This window comes from Tauraco erythrolophus, chromosome 12, assembly GCF_009769465.1.
Source record: "Tauraco erythrolophus isolate bTauEry1 chromosome 12, bTauEry1.pri, whole genome shotgun sequence".
NCBI lineage: Eukaryota > Metazoa > Chordata > Aves > Musophagiformes > Musophagidae > Tauraco > Tauraco erythrolophus.
The window spans coordinates 5974706-6001546 of NC_141476.1; the positions used below are offsets into that span (position 1 = coordinate 5974706).

At 45.9% G+C, this 26841-nt stretch overlaps 1 protein-coding gene across 2 annotated transcripts in view; it reads left to right on the forward strand.

Moving 5' to 3' along the window:
• FRMD4B (FERM domain containing 4B) overlaps positions 1–24966 on the forward strand; it is an 83109-nt gene extending 58143 nt beyond the window's left edge. Inside the window, exons 11-23 of one of the 2 annotated variants that reach the window (XM_086618975.1) lie at positions 360–446; positions 10019–10095; positions 11121–11259; positions 11776–11917; positions 12765–12898; positions 12988–13107; positions 14383–14611; positions 17859–17919; positions 19240–19383; positions 20604–20729; positions 21871–22679; positions 23271–23403; positions 24846–24966. In XM_086618975.1, the coding sequence (XP_086475101.1) occupies positions 360–446; positions 10019–10095; positions 11121–11259; positions 11776–11917; positions 12765–12898; positions 12988–13107; positions 14383–14611; positions 17859–17919; positions 19240–19383; positions 20604–20729; positions 21871–22679; positions 23271–23403; positions 24846–24966 (2322 nt within the window). Of the gene's footprint in view, positions 1–359; positions 447–10018; positions 10096–11120; positions 11260–11775; positions 11918–12764; positions 12899–12987; positions 13108–14382; positions 14612–17858; positions 17920–19235; positions 19384–20603; positions 20730–21870; positions 22680–23270; positions 23404–24845 lie in introns of both variants that reach the window. The other variant, XM_086618974.1, reaches the window with a different exon arrangement.
• The last annotated feature ends 1875 nt before the right edge of the window (positions 24967–26841 follow it).

Here is a 26841-nt window from a genome sequence, read left to right on the forward strand (position 1 = left end):
CCTGTGGCTGTCCATGCCTGAGTTTAGTAGATGCAGTTAGTTGCCACAGTTTTTTCTGTCCCATATCCTTCCCCCCCTCACAGCCACTCCAGCAACAAATGACACCCCCTTGTTTCAGCAGCACTGTCGCTTTTTTGTCCACTTTGCACAACCACCACATAGTTTCTTGCCTCTGCCTGGGCAGGGAGGCGGAGAAAGTTCTGACATTCACCCCAGCAATCCACTTCACAGCGATTCGCTTGCCAAAAATGTCCTTGTTTTCTACATACTCGTACTTGTCACAGAACAAAACAGGCTCTAATCTTGGAATTGCTTAATTTTTAAGTAGCTCTCGGTTCATGTGGACGTCCATTTTTCAGGATAAACAAGGAATCCCATGGTGGCTTGGAATAAGTTACAAAGGAATAGGCCAGTACGACTTACAAGACAAAGTTAAGCCCAGAAAAGTAAGTTTTTTGCATCTGAATTTTTTTCTGGAGGGAGGTGGGGTGATGTTGTATGTCAGAATATACTTTATTAAGCTATTGCTTATTAAACTATTATGCAAAAGACCAAGGGTTGGAGGAAAAAGAAGAATTCTGCTGGCACTGAGGCAGTAAAGCTCTCCCTCTCACATAGGTGGGGAAACTCCCTTTGGGAGCTTTGGCTCGTATGTTGTCTTGAGTTCGGTGATCTCAGGACAGTCTGGACAGGAATTTTGACAGCCTCCAGGGTCAACTACACAAGTATAAAGCCATTGGGTTTCTGCAAGTCCCAAACTGAAGGTCTTGTACTCAAGCAGCGTTTTCAGTTGGCTTTCATAGGTGGATTTTTGTGTGTGCGAAGTGATAAAAGGATCCACTGATATCTGAAATACGAGGGGAACTGCGTGAAGCTGCAGGCCTCCTCAGGCAACTGTATGTTTCCATGATGCAATGAGTTGTAAGGGGGAGTTGAGAGGAAATGCCGAATACTGGAGGTCGTTCTCTTTTTCCACCCTCCTGCTCCCCAGCATGTCTCCTGCACAGTGAACTTTGCCAACGACCTCCCTTGTTGTTTAAACAGGGCAGAGAGTCCTGTACGGCACTGCTGGACCCCTCAAAGCCCCCCCCATGAGAGACCCCTAGCAGACTCTTCTGTTGGTGCAGCCTTGGAAACCCATCATGCAGTCCAAGTTCACGGTGCACTGGGAGCTCTCCCAGTCTTGTGGCCACATACGTTTCCTTGGGACAGGACTGAGCCCTGATGGTGTTTAAAGAGTTTTTTAACCCACTTGGCTGGGGGAAAGAGCCAGGACTACACATGCAGGAGGCCCACTGTTGGACTGGGGGTGTGTGGTTTCTTTCTGGTCATGTCTTTGTTGGAACATCTAAGCCATAAGGAGATGGAGACCTGGGGCTTTTGTTGTTCTCCCTCCCTGGGAATGATCTGGGCAGGAGTTCACATGAAGTGTGTGCTTTCTGCCAGGGAATTTTACGTTTGCAAAATGATATTGTTTAGTGTATTTGTGCCAAAAAAACGCAGCTTAACAAAACTTTCTTTTAAGAGTAATTCCCCTTCAAGCTTCCAACTTGATCTTCTCTTTTTCCAGAGCAGGCTATGACTTGATTTCTTTTGGTATATTTATATACCTGTGTGTCCAAGGTTGAACTCAAGTCCTTCCTTTGCTTTGTTTAGTAAAGCGCTTAGCTTAGCCCCGCTTCTCTCTTACCATGCCTGTTCTAAACGACAGTGACACGAGAGGAGCCCTAGAAAATCAAGTCAATGTTAATGCAGCCGTTGGTCATCAAAGGAGAGCATCAAGGAGCTCCTCTTGCTCCTGAGCACTTCCCTGGTTTTAGGCAATATCTATAAGATTTTTCCGGTCAGGTCAACCACGGATCATCCTCTGAGATGTCCAGCTGTGACCAGCAATGCTCTCCAAGAAAATGCAGCCTGCCTGACTGGAAGCATTGCTTCGCCAAGCACTTTTTATGCTTGTGGGATTTCAGTTTACAACATCACCCAGGCAGATTAAGAAAATTTTTTAAGGTCAGCAGGGCCCAGATAGTCACACCCTGCTACAGTTCATTACGAGGCGTTGCCTTTGAACACAGCAGGACTTTTGTTTAAGAAAAATAAAATAAAATAAAAACCAAAGGTCACCTCTGCAGTGGAAGTATTACAATGGAAATGATAAGTCGTCTGCTTTACTGTGATTATAATTGTGCAACAGAGGATAGAGATGAAAAGGGAAGGTGGGAGAGAGGAGCTGAAATGCAGAGGGAGGGTTTAATGCCCATAAGCTGCTTGAAAAACTGAGGGTGGATGTGGCTGTAGTATCCTGATGGGTTTGTGTCTGGTGCTAATAGGAGAGGACAAAAATGACTTAAGCCACAGCTTGTCCTGAGTCATGACTACTTTTAACATGTGGCTAAATATGCAAACAGTTTCTTTATAAAAATGGTGTTTCAGGGTTTGGAATACAAAGTGTACTTCTGATGTGATCCATGGAAGTAATCGGAATCAGATTGCTTCTGGGGAGGTAAAGCAGATACTGGATCTAAAGAGGCACCCACGTCCAGACTTGTTTTGGAGTTAAAATATTGAGATAGTGCTGTTTATTCCAGTGTAGCTATAGCCTTGCTGCCTGTGATGCGGCAGGCAGAAGTTTCCTTTTGACCAGTATTGTTGTTTGTTCATATTTATGAATGTATTGGAATATATTTGAGAGAGAAAAGTCTGTATAGCTTGCCTGAACGTCCGAGGAGTCCCCAGGCATAGTACTTTCCAAAGCGGCAGGCAAGAGAGGAGTGGGCATGTAAACTATGCCTGCCTTTGGAGCAGAGGTGCTAGTTTTGCTGGATTTAGCAGGATTTTCTTGCTTTGCTTTTCGGGATGGAGCCAAACTCACAACTGCCATGTGCTGGTGTTGTCCTGCTGTTTGTACTGTGGATGAAAAGTGCTGTTGTGTTTATCCCCAGCCATCTGGGAAAGAGCATCCTTATTGTGCTTTGCTTTTCCAGTTAGTGGTGTTTAAATATACATGCAGCTGATTAACTCAATAAAAGGGAAAAGCCAAGTCCAAGTCTGAAGACCAAGCTGGCCCTTCCTAATTTTGAAGATACAAGTGATCTCTGGGTGTGCAGACCTCTGGTACTGGCTGTGATGGGAAAGCTGTTGAGTTTCAGGTGGGAGGGTTTGAACAGGAGCTGGTGCCTGTGCTCCAGCTGAATTCCCATCAGTGGGTTTTATTCTGCTCCCTGTGTCTTTTCTGCAATGCTAATGGCTGCTGACAGACATAGCTGCGTTTGTTTGATGTGTTCATCATAGGCATCTGGTAAGAGCCAAATCTATATTCAGAATAAAATTTTTAAAGTAATAATAAAATAGAAAATTGACTGCACCCATTAATGCAATGTCAATTAAATCCCAATAAAATATAACCAGCCTCCTCAAAAAGTGAAATCTTTTGGCTTTATCCAAGTAGGTCTTTAGCCAAAGACAGCTAAATATGAGCCTTGGAGCCACAGTGGTTATCCCAAGATTTTGTTGTTGGATCAACACTGTCGCGCGAAGCCCAAGGTTGAGAGCTCTTCACAGGAAACAACTTGCACGGCAGACCTGGATGAAGCAATCTCCAGATCCGTATTGCCCGGCCTTGCCAAGGCTTGTGCACGTAACATCAATCATCCGTGAGGGGAATGTGTGTTGGAGAGGACGGTGTGTAATGCAGGGCTGGACCAGGAGAACCTGCCGTGTCTGTCTGTGTAAAGCTGGCTGGGGAGGTTTGAGTCCAGCTATTAGCATTTTGCTGGTTGACCTGCGATGGTTTGGGGAAAGGAGTTTTGTTGCTCTAAGTCACTCCTGAAAGCCTGTATTGCTTTGGAAGAGGTTTCTAGTGAAGCGAGCCCGTGTCCTCCCCCTCACTTGGGACTGCGAGCTGATGGGAGCCAAGGGGAGCACTGTGCTCCAGCACTGTAATAGGCTGAAAATGGAGAATTATTTTTTGTGTGTCACTTAGAAAAATTGTCTTTTTAGATAAAAGCGGTGGCTCCACACTGGCTGGAGGTTACACTGGGCTCAGTTGATTGTAATGCTGAAGGTCTCATGGGGCGTAAAAAGACTGGGTTTGGCAACCCTCATTCAGGTTTCAGCTCAGACCTGGGATTAACTCTGCAGTCCTGTGGCTCTGCGAATGTATTCAATCTTCAGCTGCAGTTAATGCCCAGAGATGCCTCCTGCTTGGAGAAGTGCCTCCTGCTTGCTATGGGGGGGGCATGCCAAGATCCTGTCCCCAGTCTCCTCTGAATAGATTAGGAAAAGCGTAAAATATATTCCCAGGATTTTGTGTGCTGTTTCAAAGCAGAATAGATCTCCCTTTTATCTCTACCCCTATTCTTCTCACTGGTGAGATAAACAATGTGTTGTCTTGTTTATGGAGCATGTATTACGGTGTGAGTTGAGTTTATTCTGCGTTCAGCCAATGCGTGGTGATTCTCCGAGGGATGGGAATTTGAGAAGGCAGCTTGCTGGCTTTTTGACTTCTTCTCCTACTTCATTGTGTTTCTGTGGGCAACTCCCTGGTGATAAATGAACTGTAATGTCTGAAGAGAAGAACTAATCTTGCTATGGTATTGTTTCAAATCTACAAGAATTTTTATCCTAATGCTGGTTGTCTTGAATACATTATGTTCTCAGGAGTGTTTTTGTTAGAATACACTACTCTTGAAATGGGTAATATTTATGATATTTTTCTTTTGAGTCAACACATACTAAGAGCTGATGCTGAAAGTTTTCCCTTGCGGAACATTAACTCAATGTAAATTTGCTGTCCTGCTTTGCCGAATGGTTCAGAACGCAACGGCGTTCATATGGGCTTCTCAGCAGGCAGATCTAATTAGGCAGAGTTTTCTTTTATGGTGTTTATTTCTCACCAAGTAGAAGCCATCGATTTAGACATAAGATTCTAAGCTCACATAATTATTTAAAATAAACACAGAGCTGTTACAAGACTGCTCTGAAATTCAGTTCCTTCCAGATGTGCAGGAAGTAGCTTGAGCATCACCTGCCCACGCAAAACATGCGCTTTGGGACACTTTGGTGCCAAGACATCTCTGATTCTTGTTAATGCTAAGGCTAGTGAGAACTGAGCAAGGATGGATCCTAATGCATTAGAAAAAAATGTGATTTTTTTTTTCTTTGTGAAAAGAGGTTTCTAGAGGAATTTCTTAAAAAGTAAGAGGTGAAGGATGCCTCCAGGTGAGCTCTGCCAATGTATGCTGGCGCGGGTGGGAGCTGTCTGACACCTCCTCTCAGAAGCTGCTGCAGGTGGGGCAGTTTGGCTCTCCTGCCATCTCCTCAAATGCCTCCCTCTGCGGCCAGGCACAGCAATTTAAAACAAAAATATTTCAGTTGTAGGTAGCATGCTAGACAGCAAACTGCAGCAGAGAGGCTGAAACGCAGCCTTTCTTCCAACGTTACCAGCAGGGTGGTAATTTTCTGTGTTGGAGTGGGGTGCATTCCTGTGGGCAGAAATCTTTTATGTTTCCTTGCACTGAATTGCCAGATTTGTTGGGAGGTTGCCCTTCCCAGCCAATTCCTGGGATGCTGGTTGCTGAACCTCCTTACAGGCACTGCATGTACCACAAGGTGCTTTCAAAGTGCTTCCTGAGGGAAAAGCTGCTGCAAACACTGCACCATGGCTTGGCTTGCCTTGCCTAGTGATCCCTTGGGTGAAAAATCAGAGATCTGCGTAGTTTAGCTCTTGGTAATTTGTAATCAACCTTGGAAACATCCTGGGTGCAACCCTGGCACACGCTGTGTCCAGGACTGGTGCAGCAGTGCTTGGCTGTACAACCCCTGCAGACAGCTTCTCTGCAGATTTTCACCCTCTTAGGGGGAAAAGGAAAAAAAAAAAAGAATTTTCAAATCTTTTTAAACAAAATGCATCAAGCTGATATGAATATTAAGCAAAGTGCCCCTGAGAAGCTCTCCTGCACGATCCTCAAGGCAAGGGCTCTGCCAGCTCCTGCCTGTGATCCTGATGGGGCCGTTTTTCCGAACGGGTGAGCTGCTGCTGTCAGGCCCAGACAAACTTGCATTTTATTCAAAACTGGATGCAAGATAGGCCAGGTGAAAAACCAGCTGCTTCTTTTATTAAAGTGTCTCACTGCTTAAGCATTCTGTGTCTGCTTTGTGTCTTGTTAGACTACAATTACATCTCTTTTTGTATGGGAAACAAGGTTAGGAGGGCGATATTATTTTTTTTTTTGTTCTGTAGTATCTTGAAGAGGATCACAGTAGAAGTGCAGGAAGCTTAGACTCCTGGGCTGGCAAAAGCAGCAGCTGGGTGGTAGAAGTCTGGCTGATGCACAGGGATGCTTGAGTAATGAGATATGATCAGAGATTTGCACTTCTGCCTTCTCCAAAAAGACCCAGAAAACAAACCTTGACCAGGCCAAATTCTGCCTGTAGAGTGGGTCAGGCAGCCCCTGCTATGCTCAGTGGGAGTTTTCAGGAGCCTTTAAGGATCTGGCAATCTAAATGGATGGGAAGGCTATTAAGGAAACATTCATTAGCTCAGATGGACCTAATAATCTGGTTAAAGGGAACAAACATTGCAAAATGTCCACAAAAACATTTTAATTATTCCTAATTGTTCTTCCAGCCCTCAAAAACCAGTTTCAGATTTCCAGATTATTTTTTTTTTTACAACTCTCATCTTTTAATATGCATGTAGTTTAGGTAAGAATGAAATTCAGAATGATTTAGAAACATGTCTGTACAGAGTTAGGGAGTATTTGAAGGGACCAGGAAAACTGTAGTGCAGTGACAGTTTTGCAAGTATTGCCTTTTGACTAGAATTTAGGAAAAAATTATTTGAAGGAATGTTTTAGAATTTCATTTGGTTTACTCTGGTTTATTATTTATTACTTTTTTCCCTTTTTGTATTGAGGCCTTTTTTTTCCTCTTGTCTTCATGAATCCAGACATGTTAGGCAGAAACTTGTTAATAAAATCATTCATGATTATTTTAAAGTGCACCAATATAAATAGTCCACAACTTACTCTGAAGCTATTCAGATAATTATTGGTCTTTTTTTTTTTTTAAGGACCTGACTGCAGGACAGTTTGTCAGAGGGGTTGATTGCTAAGGAGCTTATATTGTTCTTAAGTGAGATAGCTTAAGGACAGGACGCTTTTCAGTCCATAAGAGCAAAAATATGTGCTGCTTGCAGAATTTCAAAGACCCCTTCTCCATGGCTCCTGCCGCCGAGTAGCAGAGTGGGGAGCTGGAGTTGTCCCAGTCCGGTGTGTCTTTGCGCAAGGAGGCAAATGTCTTTGTGCTGAATGTACCCGGCTGCAAATGCTTCGGGCGCCTGTCAGCTCCTTTTTGGGCTGGGATGGATCTCACAGGGTGGGGAGGAAATGGGGCAAAGCTCTACCCACATCCTGAGGCAATTCCATGCAGGGTTTCCTTACAAATGCAAAGGTGTGTTGCTTTTTGGTGTGTTGTGTGTGTTTTTGTTTTTTTTTTTTTACGTTCTTGGCACCACAGATGATCAGGGACGCATTTCACCAGGGGCTGGAGGTGGATTTGCACAGGCAACTCCTCATGGAAGGGTCCACCCAGACCCTTGGAGTGCTGGTGGGTCCCTCTGCCTGGGCAGGAGGCTGCTCGAGGTGGTGGGGCAGCTGCGTTTTGTCCCCCTGCCAAACGCGACCCTATTCACCCTCACTGCCCCTGGCACAGGTGACCGCATCTCCCGCAGCCCTCGGGAATGCCGAGCGCATCCGGAGGGGAAGAACCCACGGGAAGTGATAAAGGGGACGAGGAGTCACCGCCCGCACCCGATAAGAGGCAGCGAGGCAGTTGGGTGGTTTTTTTTTTCTTTTTCCAGAGGTCACGTTTGAAGCACGCCCATCGTGTTTTACGAGCGTGGGAGCGGGACGCCCGGGAACGCGGCGCGATGCTTCTGGTCCAACCTGTTGCCTCTCGGGCGTGATGGGCGGCGGGGCCGGGCCGGGGCCGCGCCGCAGCCCCCGCGCCAGGCTCGCTCCCGCCGCAGCCCCCCCTCCGGGCCGCTGGGGGCAGCCCCTCGGTGGGAACCCTCTCCCGTTCTCTCCTGGGTTGGGTTTTCCCTTTACCCGAGGGGAAGGGCGGGTCGGGGAGGAGTCGCTGCGGGGAGGGGCGGTGATGTCAGGCGTGTGTCAGCAGTGGGAGGGGAAGGCACCGGCTGCCGGTGACCGGGAGGGCTGGCACGGCGGCCGCCGCTTGCTCCGCTGCTCTCATGTCGCCCTTGACGCTTCCCGGAGCGGCCGGCGGTGCCGGGGAGAAGGGGCCGGTGATGCGGGGAGGTGAGTGCGGGATGGGCTGGGTCGGGAGGGAGGCGGTGGGTCGCGCTGGGGATCCCTGAGTGCTGGAGCACCCGTGGGCACTATTGCTCAACGTCCTGACATACTGCATGAGCTGTTTTCTTTTCAATTTTTTTTTTTTTTTTTTTTTTAATGCGTTTATTTCGAAGTTCAATACCAAGTTATAAAGAGGGCACTTCCAAAAGCCGCGTGACGGGACAGGGTGGCTTTAGTACAAAGATAAACTTACTTAAGCAGCAGAGTAAAACTTCCACGATTTTTCAGGAGACACCTTATTAGTTCAAGTAAATGACATTTCCCTTTGCTGCATTTTTCATATAGCAGGATCTAATAATAAATAGTAGTACTAGAAAGGAAAGTTTTAACTAAACAGAGGGATGGGTCACTGAAAGAGCCAGAATTTCCCCACAAACACGTGCACTGGGTTATGTTTCAGTTACTGGCCATGTTAAGAACGTTTGAAACGCAGCTTGGTGTAATATGTAATTTTTTACAAAACTTGAAGTTTCTCTGTAGCTGGAGTGTGGTATGTTGGGTTTTGGCGGAGGTCAGCGGGAATGTCACCTGTCCTGGGGACTTTGGTGTGGTGGCTGCAGCCTTGAAGGCTTTTGAAAACACTCCTGTGGGGAGGGAGGAGATCACTGTAACTGCCCGGGTGTCTCAGCCTGATCACTGGTGTCGCAAGCTCATGTCTCCCACTTCTCAGCTGCCCGCCTGGGTGGAAGGACCTCAGGTAGCTCTGCACGGGCTCTGGCTCCGGGATGTAGCTGGCTGTAAACTACAGCGTGTGCTGCTGCACCTCTGCACCCATCGTCTTCAGGTGACGTCCCTGGGGACTCCTGTACTGGCATCTGTGTGCACCCGCACGCCCTGGCACTGTGGGAGAGAGGGCAGGAGGTGGTGGTGGTGCAGAAACCTGCGCCGACGAGCTGGGGAACAGCTCAGCCAAAGCTGGGCTGAGAAGATGCAGCCCCTGATGGGTCATCCGCTGAGGGTGGCTAACGCTGGTGGCAAAGGGAAAGCGGATTCGTGCGAAATTCTGATCCCACGGGTGCAGCTGCCAAGCCCCGGCTGACTTTGATCTCTTCTCCCAGCTGGCACTTTGCAGGAAATCTGTGGTTTCCTTACAAAAGTATGCGTTGTGGGGTGGCTTCCTCCTGTAGCTGTTCTTTCTCTGTACGTGTTGTACTCCTGCTCCAAAATGTCTTGCTGAATCTCTCACTCGGTGTCTTCAGAAGAGAAAGGTCTTGATTTTCCCCAAGCTGCTGCCATTCCCTGGGGATATTCTGACTGAGGGAAGAGACTGTAGGTGTCTATGCAATTACTTTGTACAGAGATTTTTGCATTTAATCAGAGTTTAGTTGCCCTCCCAAGATCTCTGTGAACTTCTAGCAGTGAAATTAAACGTGCTATTGATGGAAACAGATGTTGTCACAGGCAAAATCCTCAATCTGCAATGCATTGTCTATAAGAGTGTGAAATTATTTGAGGTGCATACTATATGTTTGTATTTATGTGCTTATTTTAATTGATGTTATGAATGTTGTTATTGCTGAGTCCATGCCATAGCTGAAGATACACAAGACTTGTAATTTGCTGAAATTGTATAACCTTGGGGGGAGAAAGAAGATTAGTGAGTCTTGTAGTGACAGTGTTCTGCTTCTCTCTACCAATTCTCCTAGCTATTTCAATGGAAACAGCTGGAAAATCTCTATTTCCGTGAAAAGAAATTTGCTGTGGAAGTACACGATCCCCGCAGGTAAGGCTGGAGAAGCCAGTTGTAGCAGCAGGATGAATACTTACCCAGACTGGAAATTTGTCATCTCGTGTTAGCAGATGGGGATGGGAGGTGTCTGAGTTCAACTCAGACATGAGTTTACTCTGGACTTTGTGACTCTGGGCCTGGATCGGGGCTACGAGTGATGGATGAGTAGTGCTGTGATGTTGCAGAGGGAAGGTCACAGCCAGAGTGAGCAACCTGGAGCAACCGTTGATGTGTTACAGCTCTGGATGTCCTCAAATTGCCTGTGATGTCCACTGAGGGAGTTCTTGGAGCAGAGGGAGGACTATTTGTCATGGCCAAACTTGCTCACTTTACAAAACCCTTCCCCAAGAGGCTGCTGCAATGTGCCTGTGCAGCAGGAGACCCGGGAACACAGCCAGCAGGACCCAGACATGACTTTCTTGTTCACCTTCTGCCCACTCCCAGCGATGCTCCCTCCTCTGAGCTTGAACCTTCAGGTGCCCAAGCACTGCTGGTGGGAGCTTTCCTGTGCCTTCCCCTCAAGATCCCTTCCAAGAAGAATGAGCCTTTGCCCAGAGTGAATTTCTAACTGCCTGCCTTTCTGCTGCTGCTATCCTTTCTACCTCTGGCACAGGAACGCTGTGCCTCTCAGCTGGGCCAGAAGGAACAACAAGATGTCCTACTGATCCCCCATCCTGCCCAATTGCTCCTTTCAGGGTCCCATGGCAGTCTGCTCACCTTTTCTCGCTTTAGACCGTACTCAACTGTTGGTCTCGGCAGCACAATTGTGCTGCTGAAATAAAGGCACAGCAGTTGCTACTGCTCCATGTTGCAAAGCTCAACTAGGAGGAGCTTCAACTTTAACTTTGTAAAATCAAGGTTAGGAGAGAGGAATGATAACAGCACCGGGTGGTGGGGAGAAGGAAATCGTATTTTCAGATCTCTAAAATAAAGGCTGAGCCTTGCCCGGTTAGGAGAGAGGCATTTGAGACTTTAAACCTCAAAGATCCGGCTTGAAATTGCGTTTCTTTTCCCCTCAGAATTTCAGTCTCGAGAAGGACCTTTGGCCAGAGCGGACTGGTAGTGCAAACCTGGTATGCAAACACTTCCCTGATCAAGTCCATCTGGGTGATGGCAATCAGTCAACACCAGTTTTACTTGGACAGAAAGCAAAGCAAAGTAAGTTATAAGGTGTTTTACTGTGGGCATGAGTTTCATCACCTTTTCTGTATATCCTTCAGTGTATGTTTTTCCACAGATTAACTACTCTCCAGAGAAAAAATACAAATTGGTTTTGTCAGCTTTTTGAGCAGTCTAATAGCGACAGGATTGTAATTCGATCCATTTTAGCCTGCCTGCAATTAAGGGCTATGGAAGTGTAATCACAGAAGAGGGAATTTCCACGTCTCAGTTTTTAATCTGCTTTTTCTTTTGTCTCCTTCTTGTGTTCATTTAGAACACAGTGCAAACAGCAAAGAGAGTTTGAACTGGGAGATGGTTCAGGCTTTGGGGGCGGAGGTGGGGAGGAATGCCAGCACAGCCCTCTGCACCACGAGCTCCAGCGTGATGCTCTTGCTTTAGCCCTTAATTTTGTGGGAGATGAGGTGTGAAACGTCATCTTCTGTGACCTCGTGTTCCAATGTTAATTAGAGGTAACTCGATAAGGCTGGATTTTTTTTTTTTTAACTCCTTCAGGCAAAAATTCCTTCAGCCAGAAGTTTGGATGATATCGCCATGGATCTGACAGAGATGGGAACACCAAAAATTTCAAAGCTAGTGACTTTGGAGGCAAAGAACCAGCTTATTATGGCCAGCAATGGCAGTTTGATCTCATCAGGTAATGCTTCATGTGAATGCAAGGTAGTGGAGTACGGTGGGACTTGTATGATAAAAGTGAAAACGAGGCTAGCTGGCCATAAATAGTGACATATGTGAAGGCATGTATTAGTTATGTATCTGAAACAGTAACATGGTATAATCTGCTGATTTCCCCCCCATCCCCAACTAAATAAGGAAATAAAAATATGCTAGAAGGATAAACATCCATGTACTGTTAGTCCATGAATGATTCAATACAGTTTGTCACTCAGTCCTTGAATGACTGTGTCATCAAAGTCCGAGGGAAATTTCATCCAGGCTAACTTTAAGCACCTGTACTGGGAGTTGAATTGCCTCAAGCTTCCTCAAAAAAACAGGAGAGAAGATAAATGCTTCCAAATAAAGCTCAGCCCTGGAGCAGACTTTAGATCTCTCCCTTGATTGTGGAGGAGAGGAAAAGCAGGGGGAGGTAAAAGCCTGGCTGCCACACGTAGGTGCCTCGAGGTGAAGCCCAAGTGAGGAGCCTCAGTCTGTCTTGAATGCAAAGCCAAAGCTGAAATATCAAGTACATGGTCGATATCCCTAATGCAGTGATTTATATTCTGGGTGGTGGGTTTTCAGGGTGTTGTACGCTTGGGACTTACCATGCAAATCATATACATTGGGGGGTTTATCATATACATTGGGGCTTTGAAAAGTGTGAATTTCCCAAAAGCCTGCTTGCTGGATGACACAAGTGCTGGACATGGCATTTTGAATAATTTGTTGTGCTGGACAGGACTGCTTTGGGGAGATCTCAGCTTACCTGACCAGGAAAAAAAGAGGCTTTTATCTGCAAATCCTCTGATACAGAGTGTGTTTTTCAGGCTCTCAGGATTCAGAGGTCAGTGAAGAACAAAAGAAGGAGAAAATTATGGAACTAAAGAAAAAAGAGAAGCTCCTTCAGGAAAAACTGCTTCAGAAAGTTGAGGAGCTGAAGAAAATCTGCCTGCGAGAGGCGGTGAGAACTGCACCTTACGCTGGGGTCGGGGCGGGCGAGAGCCCTTCTCTCCCTCCAGACCTTCACGTGGAGCCATCTCTGTTCCCCAGGAGCTGACGGGCAAGATGCCCAAGGAGTATCCTCTGAGCGCTGGAGAGGAACCTCCCCAGGTCAGAAGACGTGTTGGCACGGCGTTCAAGCTGGATGACAACCTGCTCCCGAGCGAAGAGGTGAGCGCTGCGCTTTGTTTTTGCAGCAGAGGTGGGGTGGCCGAAGCCACTTGGAAATAATCCAGCTCTTGGCTGATAGTTTAAAAGAAGGCAGCTGGGACTGTTGCTTGCATAGGCTGGGAAATTTAGATGGTACCACCCTTGTTTCAGCCATGCTGCCTCTGAAATGACCAGGAAATTGGCTGTTCCAAAAGGTGTTAAAATCCCCTGATTTGGCCATGCTGCTTGAATTTTAATGGACATCTTGCTGCTAATTAGAGAAGAGCAGGTTCATAAGGCTGTTCAGCAAACCACAGCTGTGAGCTTCTCTTGAGTGTTGATTTGTGTCAGGTTGAGATTGTGTTTGAACCCAGAACGTGGCAGGAGTGTGCGCTGTGCCCTTGCAAAATCATCCGTTCACAAGCATAGTTGTGTGACAGGTGACAGCAGGAGGACATTTATCTCTGATTTAATGCAAGTTCCACTTCAGTAAAAGCTGTCTGTATTACTCAAGAAGCTAATATGAACTTTGCTGGCAGAGGCTGACTCAGGAGATACAGTAATTCAGATATATGCAGTTTCTGGACACATACTGAATTCCCTCTTATTCCTTGTGAGATTTGTTAACAAGCTGTATCATCCACATAATATATGCCCAGTGTTGGGCACTTTACTGCCTGTCATCAGAAACTCACTGCCCTGGTTTACCAGACTGGTGTAGTCCGTGTCTGCAGCAAACTGATTTTATGTGGACTGCTTAAATGCTATTGGGGAAAAAAATCCTGCTGACCAGATTTAATAACGTGTTGCGTAACATCTCCACAGCGCCTTTCATCTGAGCCTCTCAAAGTTGTTTACAAACAATTAATTAAAGCCTTCAACTCCCTGTTACATAGCTATGGTGATTTGAATTTCCATTTTTGTTTTCTCTAAAGCGGAGAGAGATTTTTTGAACAGAGATTTTCAGGCTTGGACTTGGAGCAGGAGGTTTAACAGCCTGCAGGTTGGCTTCTGTAACAGAAGGGTCTAAACCTGAATTTAGGTGTCTATTTTATATCACCCAGGCTTGAGAACTTCGGACCTTTCTGAAGAGATTTCATAATCTTACACTTGTCAGAGAAATAAGATGCAAGGATTTAATATGCTTAGATTGTCTTGTGTATAAACTTTGGTATTTACGTGTTTTGTGCTCAGGATTTAAATTTGTTACCACAAAAATAGATCTTCTATCTAATTACCTTTGTTGATAAGTTCTACTCAGAGTAGAAGGAAATAACTCATCTCACGAATTTTCAGGATCCCGCTTTGCAGGACTTGGAGAGCAATTTTATCATACAGCAAAAGCTGGTGGAAGCTGCAAAGAAACTTGCCAGTGAGCCAGACCTCTGCAAAAACGTGAAGAAGAAAAGAAAGCAAGAGTATGCTGATGCTGTAAAAAAGCTGCAAGAGATAGAAAATTCCATAAATGAGTATAGAATCAAGTGCGGCAAAAAACCAACCCAGAAATCAACTCTTACTCTACCAGGTAGGCAAGAGAATTCCCGGTGTTCTGATGAAAATAGACCCCCCCCAAAAAAAAAGTAACTTGGCTCGCTTACACGGTTTGTTTACATCTTCTCTATATGATATTTATCTTCTCCTGAGCAGTTAAGTAAGAAAAGTAGAGATGCAATTGCTGCATCTGATATAAGTGCGCTGCTTATAGGCTGAGGGCAGAATAAGCTGCAGTTTTAGGAACAAGCGGAGACACGTTCCAGCACCAGGTACAGGGCGAAGGTGCTGTACTTAGGCTGGCAGGAGCATCGCAGCCAAAGCTGGTGTGGTGTCTGAATTCTTCGTGTGTTGAGTGCAGTTGTGTGTCTAAGCTGCCACGTGCGAGATCTCTCTCCCTTCCCTTCCGCAGCGCTGCAGTTCTAGCAAAGACAAAATATGTAAGTTTTTCTACAAGATGGAGGAAATAAGGATCAAAGACTTTGTTTCTTGATTAAAAATTACTGATTTCCAGGAAGACATCAGCAAAGTTCAGGAGTTTATGAACGCAAATAGTGGCAAACAGATTTTTGGCTAAATGCATTTCCCATTGATCAGCACAGCGAACGCAGATACCCTTGGCCCCTCCATTCTGAAAATGGTTTTCCTGAGAGAGAGGAGATTCTTGCTGCTTCATAGGATAAAGCATGGAATCTTGCTAGTATCCAAGCCAATTGAAGGAGTTTGGGAATAGTAAAAGATCATAGGTATTGCAGGCTTTTCTAGTTTCCACAGTGATTAACAGTTTTAGGACATGTTTTACTTCTCCCATCTGTGGAAAAAGTATACGGATAATTGTTAATGTTTAATTGATTTCTTTTTCCCCTTTGTCCCAGAGGAAATTCTGTTGTGCGAGATTTTTCCTGGGAATTGCAAGGTGGAAAAGAAAACGCAAGATTTCCTGTTTATATTGATACCTTCTTGCTGACCCTTGAGATAAGACCTCTTGCCAACGTGTATTTTACCTGGAGGAGACCCTCCTCCTGTGCGCTGCCAGGTTTCTCATGAGGAAACCTTCGCCATGCCCCGATCCTGTTCAGAGCTTGGTTTGGATCCTTATCCAGCACAAACCGTGGGAGCACTGGGCTAACCATCATCTCAAAGTGCTTATTTTGAAAGGTTGATGATTGCTGTTTAATGGGGCCCAGCTAGTTCCTGGTTGACAGAGATGAGGAAAACATCTGTTTTTCCAATCTCTTGCTCGTTTTTCTGGATGCTAATTGTGAGAGGTCCTGTATTACCTGGGACATGTGATGTGTTGTAACAACCAGGGACCTACTGAAGGCCCACGAGCAGTGAGAGCCCCGTGAGGCAGCATCCGCACACAGTCGCTACTGCTTGGTGCAGGCTGGTTTTTTGTCCTGTTGGGCAAATAAAGCAACTTAGGAGTTGGGTCCTTATATGTTTAGCCCATCGTCTTGCAACATTTGATACGTGACATCCTTGTTTGCTCTCTGGGAAGGTGGACACAGCCAGAAGGGACTAGACTCCGTCTTTCAGAGGGTCCCCCTGCAGGTAGGGACCGCAAGGCAGCAAATAGCTAGCAATAAGTTAGCTGCTTTCCCTTCCAGTTCCTGACTCTTACACCGCAGCGTTTATTTGTTTATCTATCTGAAGCAGAACTGGCATCTGCTTCAATAATTGATTTTGTGTAGCCATTTCACCATCGCTGATGGTACTCTCAGGTTCAAGGTGCAGGGTTTCAGAAGGCCAAGGAAGTGATGAGTCACTTGCGTCTGTGAATTTGAAGAATGACTCGTTGGAAATAATGTGTTAAATAATAACATTGATTTATTGGATCAAAACATAGCTGTATTCATCCCAGCCCCTGAGGGCTGGGAGGTGAAGGACACACTGGACTGTCTCCTGCTCCCCGTGTTCCACTCTCCCTTTCCTTTTCTTCCTCTGTAGCCCAGAGTTTCTTCCACTTTTTCAGGGAATTGCACAGATTTAGGATTTAAATTCATAAGCTATATGTCAACATTGCAGACCCCACGTGAATTCAGCAGCGTAGCTTTAGACTGGCTTTTTTGGTTTTTTTTTACCCTAGGTAGGTTTTTTTCCTCCTTGCACTGGGCCCAGTTCCATATTTCACCACCATGTGGTCAAATTCATGTGAATAATAAGCTCCCCTGAAACTTTTTTCCAGTGTCGGGTTGCAAGCAGAGCTGCAACCCATCCTCAGTGGTCTGACAAGTCCCCTCAGGGCAGGGGCCAGCCGTGATATTTTTCTGTTCTTGAAAAGCTGCTCTATTTACCAAATTCTTGTAACCAGACCTTTCCTCGTAGCAAAGTACAACAGCGAGAGAGCAAAATACGTTGCATATGCTCATGATGAGTGATGGAGAAGGCAGGTGTCATACATAAAGTGGGCCACCATCGTCTTCTGTTGCTTCCTCTCTCTCTTGCGTGGAAGTTCATGTAGACTTTTTACCCCACCCGCCCTTTGTCTTGCCAGAAATGGCCTAGGAACAGATTTTTCTGTGGGTTAATTGTGTTGGTTTTTATCAGCAGCCTAATTTCTCTGCCACTGTTGGTCTGTTCTAAACCTTTGCAAGGACAGGCTGTTTCTGAGTGAGTGGTAGTGTGTAATATCAAGGTGAGAGGACAGGCAGATGCAGTAAAGAACTTTGCATAAATAACAAAACATAAAAGAAACAGAAAAAAAATTGCAATGTCCGTGCAACAGTTCCTGCTCTCTGTGTTGTTGGAATTTGCAATAACTTCACTGAAATCAGTGGAATTATTCTGGATTGATACCAATTTAATTGAAACAGAATTTGTATGCTGATGAAATATTCAAGACTGAATGCCAAATTTCAAAAGGCGTTTCGTACCTACCTGGTGGGATTTCAGGTGTACCTACAGGAGGTTAGATGCTGGCAGCCAAGATCTACGTGTCTCTATAGGCTCCTGACTCCTATTAAAGCACCAAAACACCCTGTGAGATCTGTTGGAAGCTGAGTGGAAAACACCTTTGTAAATCTTGGCCTGATTCCCGCTGCACTTGAAAAAAATCTCCTTTGATAATTACATAGGTAGCTTGCTGAAGTGCAGTGAACACAACTAGGTCATGATATGCTCCAAAGCAGGACTGTCTTCAGGCTGTTGAGGGCTAAAGCGTACAGATTGGAGAGTTACAGATAGCAGCTTGCTCTGAAGCTGCAGAAAATAAATTCTCTGTGATATTTGAAAATTAATTTTGAGTCCCCTGTCCTTAAAGTGTTTGTTTTCATTTACAGATGATATAATTCCATCTGAGAGCAGCTCTTTGTCTGACACAACAACCTATGATGATGGTATGTTGCTTATTCTTTCCTTCCTGTGAAGTGTGCCTGTTCAGAGACGTTCCTTTAACCTACTACTTTAGTGTCTTTTGATGACAAATTACTTTATAGCAGAGGAAAAAAGCTTAATCAGGAATGTCTATCTTCGTAATGGGTTAGTTATTGAAAGTGTCTGCTCTATGAGTGGATCTGAGTGGTCGTTAGAGAAGGCGATCGGTTTTCACATGAGCAACCTGCGAGCTGAAGGCTTTGAATTTCAAACAAACCCTCCATCCCTAGGACCTGGCCAGAGGTGGATGAGCGGCTGGAGGAGTTATGAGCTGGGAGGATTTGCCCAGCCCTTCTGTCCTCACAGCTACTATTAAACTTATAAAAAAAGTGGAATAGGCACAGATACTAACGATCTGTTTACGTTTACCTGTTGCCTGGTGAGCTTGCATCTTGCATGGGTATGGTGTTTGCTCAGCTTACTCATTTTGCTCACACACCCACAGGCACACACATTCACGCCCTGTTCCACAAGGTGGAAGGGACTTGGCTTGCCTCTCCCTTAAACTGGATAATCGTCATTTGGGGACAAACATTATCTAAATTATTACTCGCTTTTCAGTTAGGGCCTGACTCTGATCTCACTTTGTCCCAGTTTTAGACTTGTACAACCCATCTGGTGCTTTAAAGTGGAGTTACACCTGATTCCTGCTTGTACAAGTAGAAGTAGAGCCAGGGCTTTGGCTTGTGAATGTGTTCCCTGTGATGCTCGTCCTGTATTTACATGTATTAGTTGTTTCCTGTTGGCTCTGTTGGGACCTGGCTTGTGCCCTAAGCAAAGTGAGAACAAGGATCAAACCAGTGTCTTCCCAATTGCCTTCAGCCAAATTTGTCTGTCAGTCGTCTTTGCTTGTTCAGTCGGTTTTGAAGTCAGTCCCTGTTAGGTTGTATTTCAAAACTAATTCTTAAAACGTCACTTTCAAGTGAAGAGCTGGAAGGTGAGGGAGAGGAGCTGTCCTTTGCAGAGGCTGAGCTTGTCTGCTCGGCTCTGGGAAGGATCGTGCTGCAAACAGGTGTGTTCCCAAGGAAGTTCCACTTTACGATCTGGCACAGCGCCAAGCTGTGTGTAATCTCCGTAGGAGTTGATGCTGCCGAGATCTGTGCAAGCCTCCGCGATGTCCCGTCTGCGTGGAGGAGAGCTCGGTGCAGGCAAGAGAGCCTTTCTAGAGTCACAGCTTCTGTCCTTGTCTCGAGTGCGAACTGTTTTTGCTCAGGGGCCACAGATTTGCGTGTAGGGCAACTACCGAGGATTTTGCTAACAAAATACATGTTCCTTCCCAACAGTCAGTGAATCGCTTCCTGTGCCAGCACAGAGACCCAGCTCTGCGCAGCTTTCTCCAAGGCTTCCTCCACCAAAGTCCCTCGGGGTGGAGAGAATTCATCTCAGGAAGTCATCCATAAACGAGCAGCTCTTGGAAACCAGACACTCCAGGTACGGCACGTCTCGCTGCTGCCGTGCTCTCCGCCTTGCTGGCGTGAGCTCCGTCCTGCCCCTGCCAAGGCTTCTGTTACTGTGGGCACTGCAGCGGAGCCTGCTGCCTCCGTGCCCCTCTGCCATTACAGGATTTGGTGACGGGAGATAAATTTCCTGTTTGGTAACAAAAGCGTCGATAAGTGTATAAGTAGTTGTCATGGTCTCTGAAATTGTAGGGTAGCGTAGTCTTTGTGAAGAGGCTCAACACAGGTGAGAAATTTAATAGCAAGGGCTGGATTTAAGGACTTGCTCATGCCCACCAGTACTGTCATCCTTTTGTCTCCGTTTCTGTGGTTTGTTTTCAGTATTAGTTAAACAAATTGTAGTTTTCCTGATGACTGTGCTTAACAGCTTCGGGTAACACCAAACCATACCCAGCCCTCCTGATGGTATCGGTATTTCAGCAGGTACGTTGTCAAAGCCTACAGAGTTTGCCTAGGTCCTGATGGGCAATTCTCCGTGTAAGAGCAGTTACTGGGATTCAGCCACCTACCATTGTTAGTGCCGGCTGCAGTGACTGGCTGAGGTTCCTGTATATATCCATGGGATTTGGGCACTTTCTGAGCTACAACAGTTCCATGGAGTGCATCAATAGCAGTAGCTCTGCTGATGGTTGTGTGATCATGTTATATGGGTCTGATCTGGTGCAAGTTGTTCTCGGTGTAAAGATTCCCACTGATATTGATATTTCTTGGGCTGTCTCTTGTGTGAGCAGGCTGTTGAAGGCACGCTTAAAAATGTTTCGAAGTTTTGGGCAAGGTCATGTCTTTGCGTTTTTCTAATCTGTCCTCCAAGGTAAGCAGAAAGCTCCTCCACATGAAGTTCAGAAGCTGAATTACAGCCATATGTAACCATTTAGCTGTGATGTGCTTCATTTTAAAACTCGATTCCTTTACTTCTCCGTTACCCGCTCTCTCTTCTGCTTCATACTTCTGTCCTTTGGCAGCAGCTTTTCCTACTGGTCGTCTTGTGAGGACCTCCCTTGAACGACAATGAGGGGTTGAATTTTAATGCCTGTTTAAAAATTATTTTCTTTATACAGGGAAGCACATCCAGATATGCCCTTACCTGTTTTTTCCACCCGTTGTTTTGTTTCTTCAAGACTTAGGGTGCACGTATTCTGTGTGCTGTGACTTGCATGGTGTTTAACCTAGCTGGGATTGTCTCCTTCATTACAGGGATCCACTTTCGACTCACAGCAGTCCTTACCGAACCCTGGACCGGCCGCCCCAGCCCCACGGAGGGAGAAGCATGCCTACAACCCCCGTGCTCACACGCAACGCCTACAGTAGCAGCCACTTACAGTAAGGAGGCTTTGTTTTAACCTTGATGTCCATCTTGGGCAGAAGAAGAATAAATGGTGTTAAGAGGGTAAAGGGCCCTTTGCCGTGTGACTTTCTCTGCAGCAGGGTCAGGTTCTCAAAATGTCTTTTCTGGATACTGGAGGCACAAGGTTGACATCAGCCACCACCTTCTGTCGCAATCCTGCATCAGCTTTGTGACATGCAAGTGAGGGTGTTTATGTGAGCACAAACCCTGCCTGGGCAGATAGCAGCATGCACAAATGGGTGTCTGCAAAATTAGGAGTGAGATGGAAGCTGGCACACAAGCATTGTCTATCTGATCCTGGAAGACTATAGGAGAAGGGTCATTTCCAGATAGGCACCTATAGAAAGTTTTAATAAGTAATGCTTGTTCAAAAAGTTTCTGTAAAATACTTGTAGCCAGAATTTATTTTATTCCTTTGTAGCCTCATTTTCTAACAAAGTGAGGCTTATGAAATTGTATTGTACATCAGCTAGTGGTTTCCTCACAAAAACTTATTCATGAGCTGACAGATGTCTACTATGGATTACATTTCTACAAGCCTCCTGAAAAAGTAGGTGGCCAGAGAGAGGGGAGAGATCTCAGTTAGTACCCTTACTATGGGAAAAGAGCTGCAACGTGAGCTCACCTGTGTTATTAGACAGCTGAGAATCCATACTGGGGAAGGAGAGATGCTATGAATCTTAGTGTTATCAAAACCTCATGGTTTATTTGGCTGGGGTAATGCAGCCTTGAGAAATGGAGCCACAGGAAACCCATGTTCCTATGTTCTGCTCCTAGCACAGTTACTTGTGTAGACTTTTCCTACTTAAAAGCTGAGAGTGGCCTCCTGTAAATCATTAGAAAACGTGAGCTTTGCTGCGTGTACCCCTGTCACAGGTTAACCTTGCTTACCATGTTAGATTTTTATGAGAGAGATCTACTGTTGCAGCAAACCGAAAATTCAGCCAAGCTGAATTTCTTGCAACGCAGATATTCTGTGTGGAAAGATAAGACTGCGTTTGTGTTGTGCTTTGACTGGGGAGGCAGCATGCCTGACCTGCCCATGCATTCTCTCTCCGTCTCTGTGCGTGTTTGCCTGTGACTGCCTTTAACCAACCTACATCTGTGTTGCTTCAGGCCAGATGTTTCCCCACACCATTGCCGGCAGCGCAGCGGAAGCCTGGAATCCCAAACCCACCTGCTCTCCGAGACTCCTGCGGAAAAGGCAGCCTTCACCCTCTCAAAGTCCCAGCGAAGCAGTAGCACAGAGATCCTCGATGATGGATCATCCCACACTAGCCAGTCAAGCGCAGAGTATTACTGCGTGACACCTACTCCCAATCCGTATTATACTACTCAGACACTTGACAACAGGACCAGAGGTCGAAGACGGTCAAAGAAACAAAACATCTCTGCTGCAAATTCAGGAAGCATGCCAAATCTTGCCCAGAAGGACGTCCGCAATGGTGTCTACCACAAAAATCAGGAGCAGCATTCCTCTAGTTACTATATTTCTGGATATTCCCCATACACCGAATCTGACGTTTATTACAATGGAGGATATGTTTATGAGAGTGATACGGAGGGACAGTACAGTGTCAATCCTTCCTATCGCTCATCGGCACATTACGGATATGACCGTTACAGGGAATTCAGGTCTTACCATGAGGATGAAGTGGACCGGGTACCGCACAACCCATATGCAACCCTAAGGCTTCCAAGGAAGCAAGTTGCTAAAACGGAGCATCATATAACCAAAAACATTCACAAGGCCTTAGTAGCAGAGCATCTCCGTGATTGGTACCAGCGTGCCTCCAGTCAAAAGGAGCAGGGTCATAGCCTGCAGGCAGGCTTTGAGTCTGACAGAGGATCTCAGAGGAGTTTGGGCTTTGCTGGTCTGCAGGTGCCATGTTCTCCTAGCAGTCGAGTGTCATCTTTCTCTTCAGGTAACGTCTGATTTCTTCTGTGCCAAGTGCTTTTGTTAAGTCTCTGCTGTGCATCACATTCTGGTCCCCTCTGCGGCCTCGGTGAAGTCAACAGAGTTAGAAGCAAGGCTAGACCTCTGTCCTGAAAGGTAGATGAGGAACTGAGTAGGATCTTCTTGTTCCATGCTTGGGTGGAAAGACTTGCCTGTTGCCTTCTCCTGTGAGTTGACCTGCCTTTCGCTCTTTTTAAGCACGGGAGTCCAAAGAAGAGCAAAGAGCCATTGGGTTTCAAACAGGCGTGGTTACCAACTAGATGCAATATGTGAAACTTCATGCCATGTAAACGCAATTGCCGTGGTGGCTTCCAAAATACAGAACAATGAGCGTCACTGAATGGGTCAGGAAGATGTTTAAAGAGATTCCCTAGCTCCAAAACACCGCCTGCACGGTGCTTTCCTCCCTGCAGGGCTTGTAAATTGTATTTTGTGTTTGTGTTGTCTGCTTGTGCGTCCTGTGGAAACGCATAGAGACAATGAGAACTGTCTCATTTGTCTCAGCTGATTTAGCTGCAGAAAGATCTAATTTGCTGTAATTTTTTTTTTTTCATTCCAGCATCTTCTGCAAACACAGCTGGGAACTGGCGAAACCCGCTTGCACTGGGGCTTTCGGACTATGATACATTGTCTCATTCCTCTTACTCCAGCTGTTACGGGAATGTTTATGGCAACCTTCCTTTGCAGAGCAGGTGAGTCTTAAGAGTACATCAAGATTTTCTGCCCTTCCTCCTGCGTTTCACAGGCTGTTAAATTTCCTGAGAAAATAAGTCTGATTTCAAAGGGCAAAGATGAAGAGTAATTATGAAATTGATTCTGTGAGAGCAAGTCTTCTCTGTGCGGAGTAAATCAGCTGGACCACGGATGTTCAAGGGAAGGGGAAGCAGTCGTAGTGCAGGACGATCTCGATCTTGTTTGTGGCACAGCCCTTCCCTCGGGCTGATGCTGGACCACTGAAGATCTTGCTCTCCCTGGTAGCTGTGATGTTTGGAGCAGTGTTGCGGACAGAACTCCCACTGAGCCCAGTCCCTGTCACCCCCTGTGACAGGGGATCTCTCCTGTACCCCATCAGCAGCCCGGCAGGACACAGTCCTGTTGTTTTTCTGAAGCTGTAGCACCTGTGCCAATAAACTTTTGGAAAAACAAGGAAAGGAAACACCTTTCTTCAAGCTCACATCTGAGTGCTGGCTTTCGAAGGCGATACTGCACCTGCCAAGCACATCTGGCTTGGTAGAGCTTGACCCAGGAGCCAGGCGGGATGCGGTGCTGCTTGCGGAGCCGTCCTGCTCGTGGGGGCTCTCCTGAGGACTGCAGGAGCCCAGGGTCTGCTCAGTCCTTGCAGAAATTCCTGCAGCTGTCTCGCTGCTTCTATGTTGTGTTTTCGATCTCTTCCCTGCTGGCTGTAATCCGTGAGAGCAGAGACCTCCTGCCCAGGGGAAGGGCTCTGCCCCCACAAATGCCCTTGTGTTGTTTATGCTTATGCTAAGCGTAGCCAGCTGTAGTAAATACTCCTCGTTTGTGCCTGCTGCTTTGTGGGTTGCAGTTTGTGCTTGCTGCCAGGCTGACTGGCGCGAAACTACTGAATTTTTAATTTTCTTTCTTTTAAAGTAAATGAAAGCATAAGAAAAGATATAAAAGCTTCTGCTAGATCCTAGTTTCTAAGCTAAATGCCATGGGCTTTTTTTTATTGTAGTGATTTAAAAGATCTACAGCAACAGTGTTTAAAAATACAGTGTCTACTAAATTCTTAACTTCCTATAATTGGGCTTTGAAAACTCTGCTTATTTTGGCAGCTTTGTCTAAATGAGGTTTATTAGCTATTAATTTTCCATATCATGAATCACTTGTCTGATTGTTCATCTGTTTTATTTTCTATTTTAATGCAATTATGGCAAACGAGCAATCAGTACGCCCCTACAGTCTTGACAATTTTGAGCAGCTGAGATCCTGTTGCGCACAATTTGACTAATTCCAGCACGAAAACTGGGTTTGCGTTTGGATCTGAATTTTGCTGGGGTGAATTCACAATAACCAGCTCAAAGCCCAAGGGAGTCGCGTGAGTTTGTGCAGCGCTTGGGGGTCTGGAAAAGACTCTTGGCTCTTGCTGATCCCTGATGCCGTGTCTTTCTTACAGAGCGTATGCAGAGACGAGCCAGCTGGGTGACGACGATGAGAGCCGGTTGGAAGAAGACTTGCACAGCAGCGAGCAGAGGTTGTTCTGGCACGAGGATTCAAAGCCCGGGACGCTCGTGTAGATCGCCTGCAGCCCCGCGTTCGTACCCCTGCGTGCCTTGCACAAAACGCTGTGACTCCGAGGCAGATCTCGGGTGGAACTTTCAAACCAAGGAAGAAAAGGAAGCATGCTGTTTTGCTGGGAAAGATCACATTCAGTGTTAAGAGGGACTGTAGTGAAATGACAAAGTCTTACCACGAATGGCGGTTCTTTCTGAATCCAGATAGCCTACACGAGCAAGGGCAAGCCACAGTTTAATCTATGACTAGATGCAGCACTTGGTTGAAGTATTTATATTTAGCAAGCACTTTTTTTGGAAGATTGGAAGGTGTCGAAGGCAAACCTCAGAGGAGAAAACAAAAATGTGAAAAGGAGACTCTTACAGAAAAACCAGGAATTCTAGGAGCACAATTGTGATGTCTGAAAGAAGAAATGAAAATTTATTCTGCCATGGCTTATGATGACCTGGAAGGACTTTCATAAGCTTATGAAGGATAGATACTGTGTGTGTGAGTGAGGCAAAGGGTGACTTAATCAGTATTGGAACATTACTTGAAGGAAGGCTGGATTATTTTTTTTATTATTATTATGGAGGTTTGAATGAGTTTATCCAATTCTGGGGGTGTGGTTAAGAGTGTTTGTTAGCACCAGAAGCAAGTTCTGGAAAGAAAAGAATTTGCTGACACAGTATGTCGTGTAAAAACTATAGGCAGTTGTGGATTTTGGAAACAGAAGCAGTAAACCTTGAACTCTCTTTTCCATGATAAAGTGTAATTAACAACCTCCCGCTTAATGACCTTCCCATGGTACAACTCCACTGTGCGGAGGAGTAGGCAGGTTCTCGCGGTGGCTGCCCAGTGACCCCCCGTTCATGGGGTGACGTTTCCGTTTTGCTCTGCCGCAGTCCATCGAGGATCCGCGGCGGGGAACCGCTCCAGCGATCGCTGTGGCGAACAGTTGGGTTGTGAGGGCCAGTATTTTAAGGTGGATGCAAACACAAACAGCCAAGTGGGTGCCTTAAAGTGAGGGGCATTCGGATTGTGCCGCGAGTCATCTGAGCTGCCAGGTGCGTTGCAAAGTCACTGAGTGACACAACAGCGTTTTCACGAAACCGTTTGTGTAGGAAAAAAGTGCGACTGCAGTCTCGATCCAAGAGGGATAAACCTACCTCACATCATCCATCTGCAGGAACAAATTGGCATGGGTTACCTTGCGTGATTTCCGACAACCCGTTTGCTTAACGGTAAAATCTCTCGTTTCTCAGCTGTACTGTGCTTCAGGATTCCATAAATGGTGCTCTTTTTTTCTTTTATACAAAGGATTAGTTACTCCTTGTTCATATTGTGAATAGAAATGTTTCTGATAAACTTTTTTGACGTTTTTTACCAATATCCCAGAGCATGTAATATATACAGAAGGACACACTTGTTAAGCTGGTACTTAGTCGTTTGTATTATTAGAGTCGCGATTTGGAATTAAACGAACAAAACCGAAATAAAAAATAACTTATTTCCTTGGTTTTGCATATTTGTATAGCCTTCTAGAAATGCGAAAGCTCTTTTTGACTATTCTTTTACTACTTCTGAATTTTTTAGACCTATTATTTTGTATAGGTCAATAAACTAAAAAGTGTGCTACCAAAACTACTTCAGCATTCCTCCTGTTTCTACTCGAGTGCTTGGAAAAGTGCAGCGTGTGTTATTTCAGGGCTTTGAAGTAAGAGAGGGTAAATCACCATGGTCTGATTTCTTTTGGCCTGTGGTGGTCAGTTGGTTGCAGAGGGTGAGTGGCCTCAGCTGGGGGAAGCTTGGCCCAAGGCAGTTCAGACTGTCCCAAAAGACATCTGTAAGTCTGAGTTTCTGATGAAGCAAGGGGAGGGAGCAGCACTGCTCGGTGC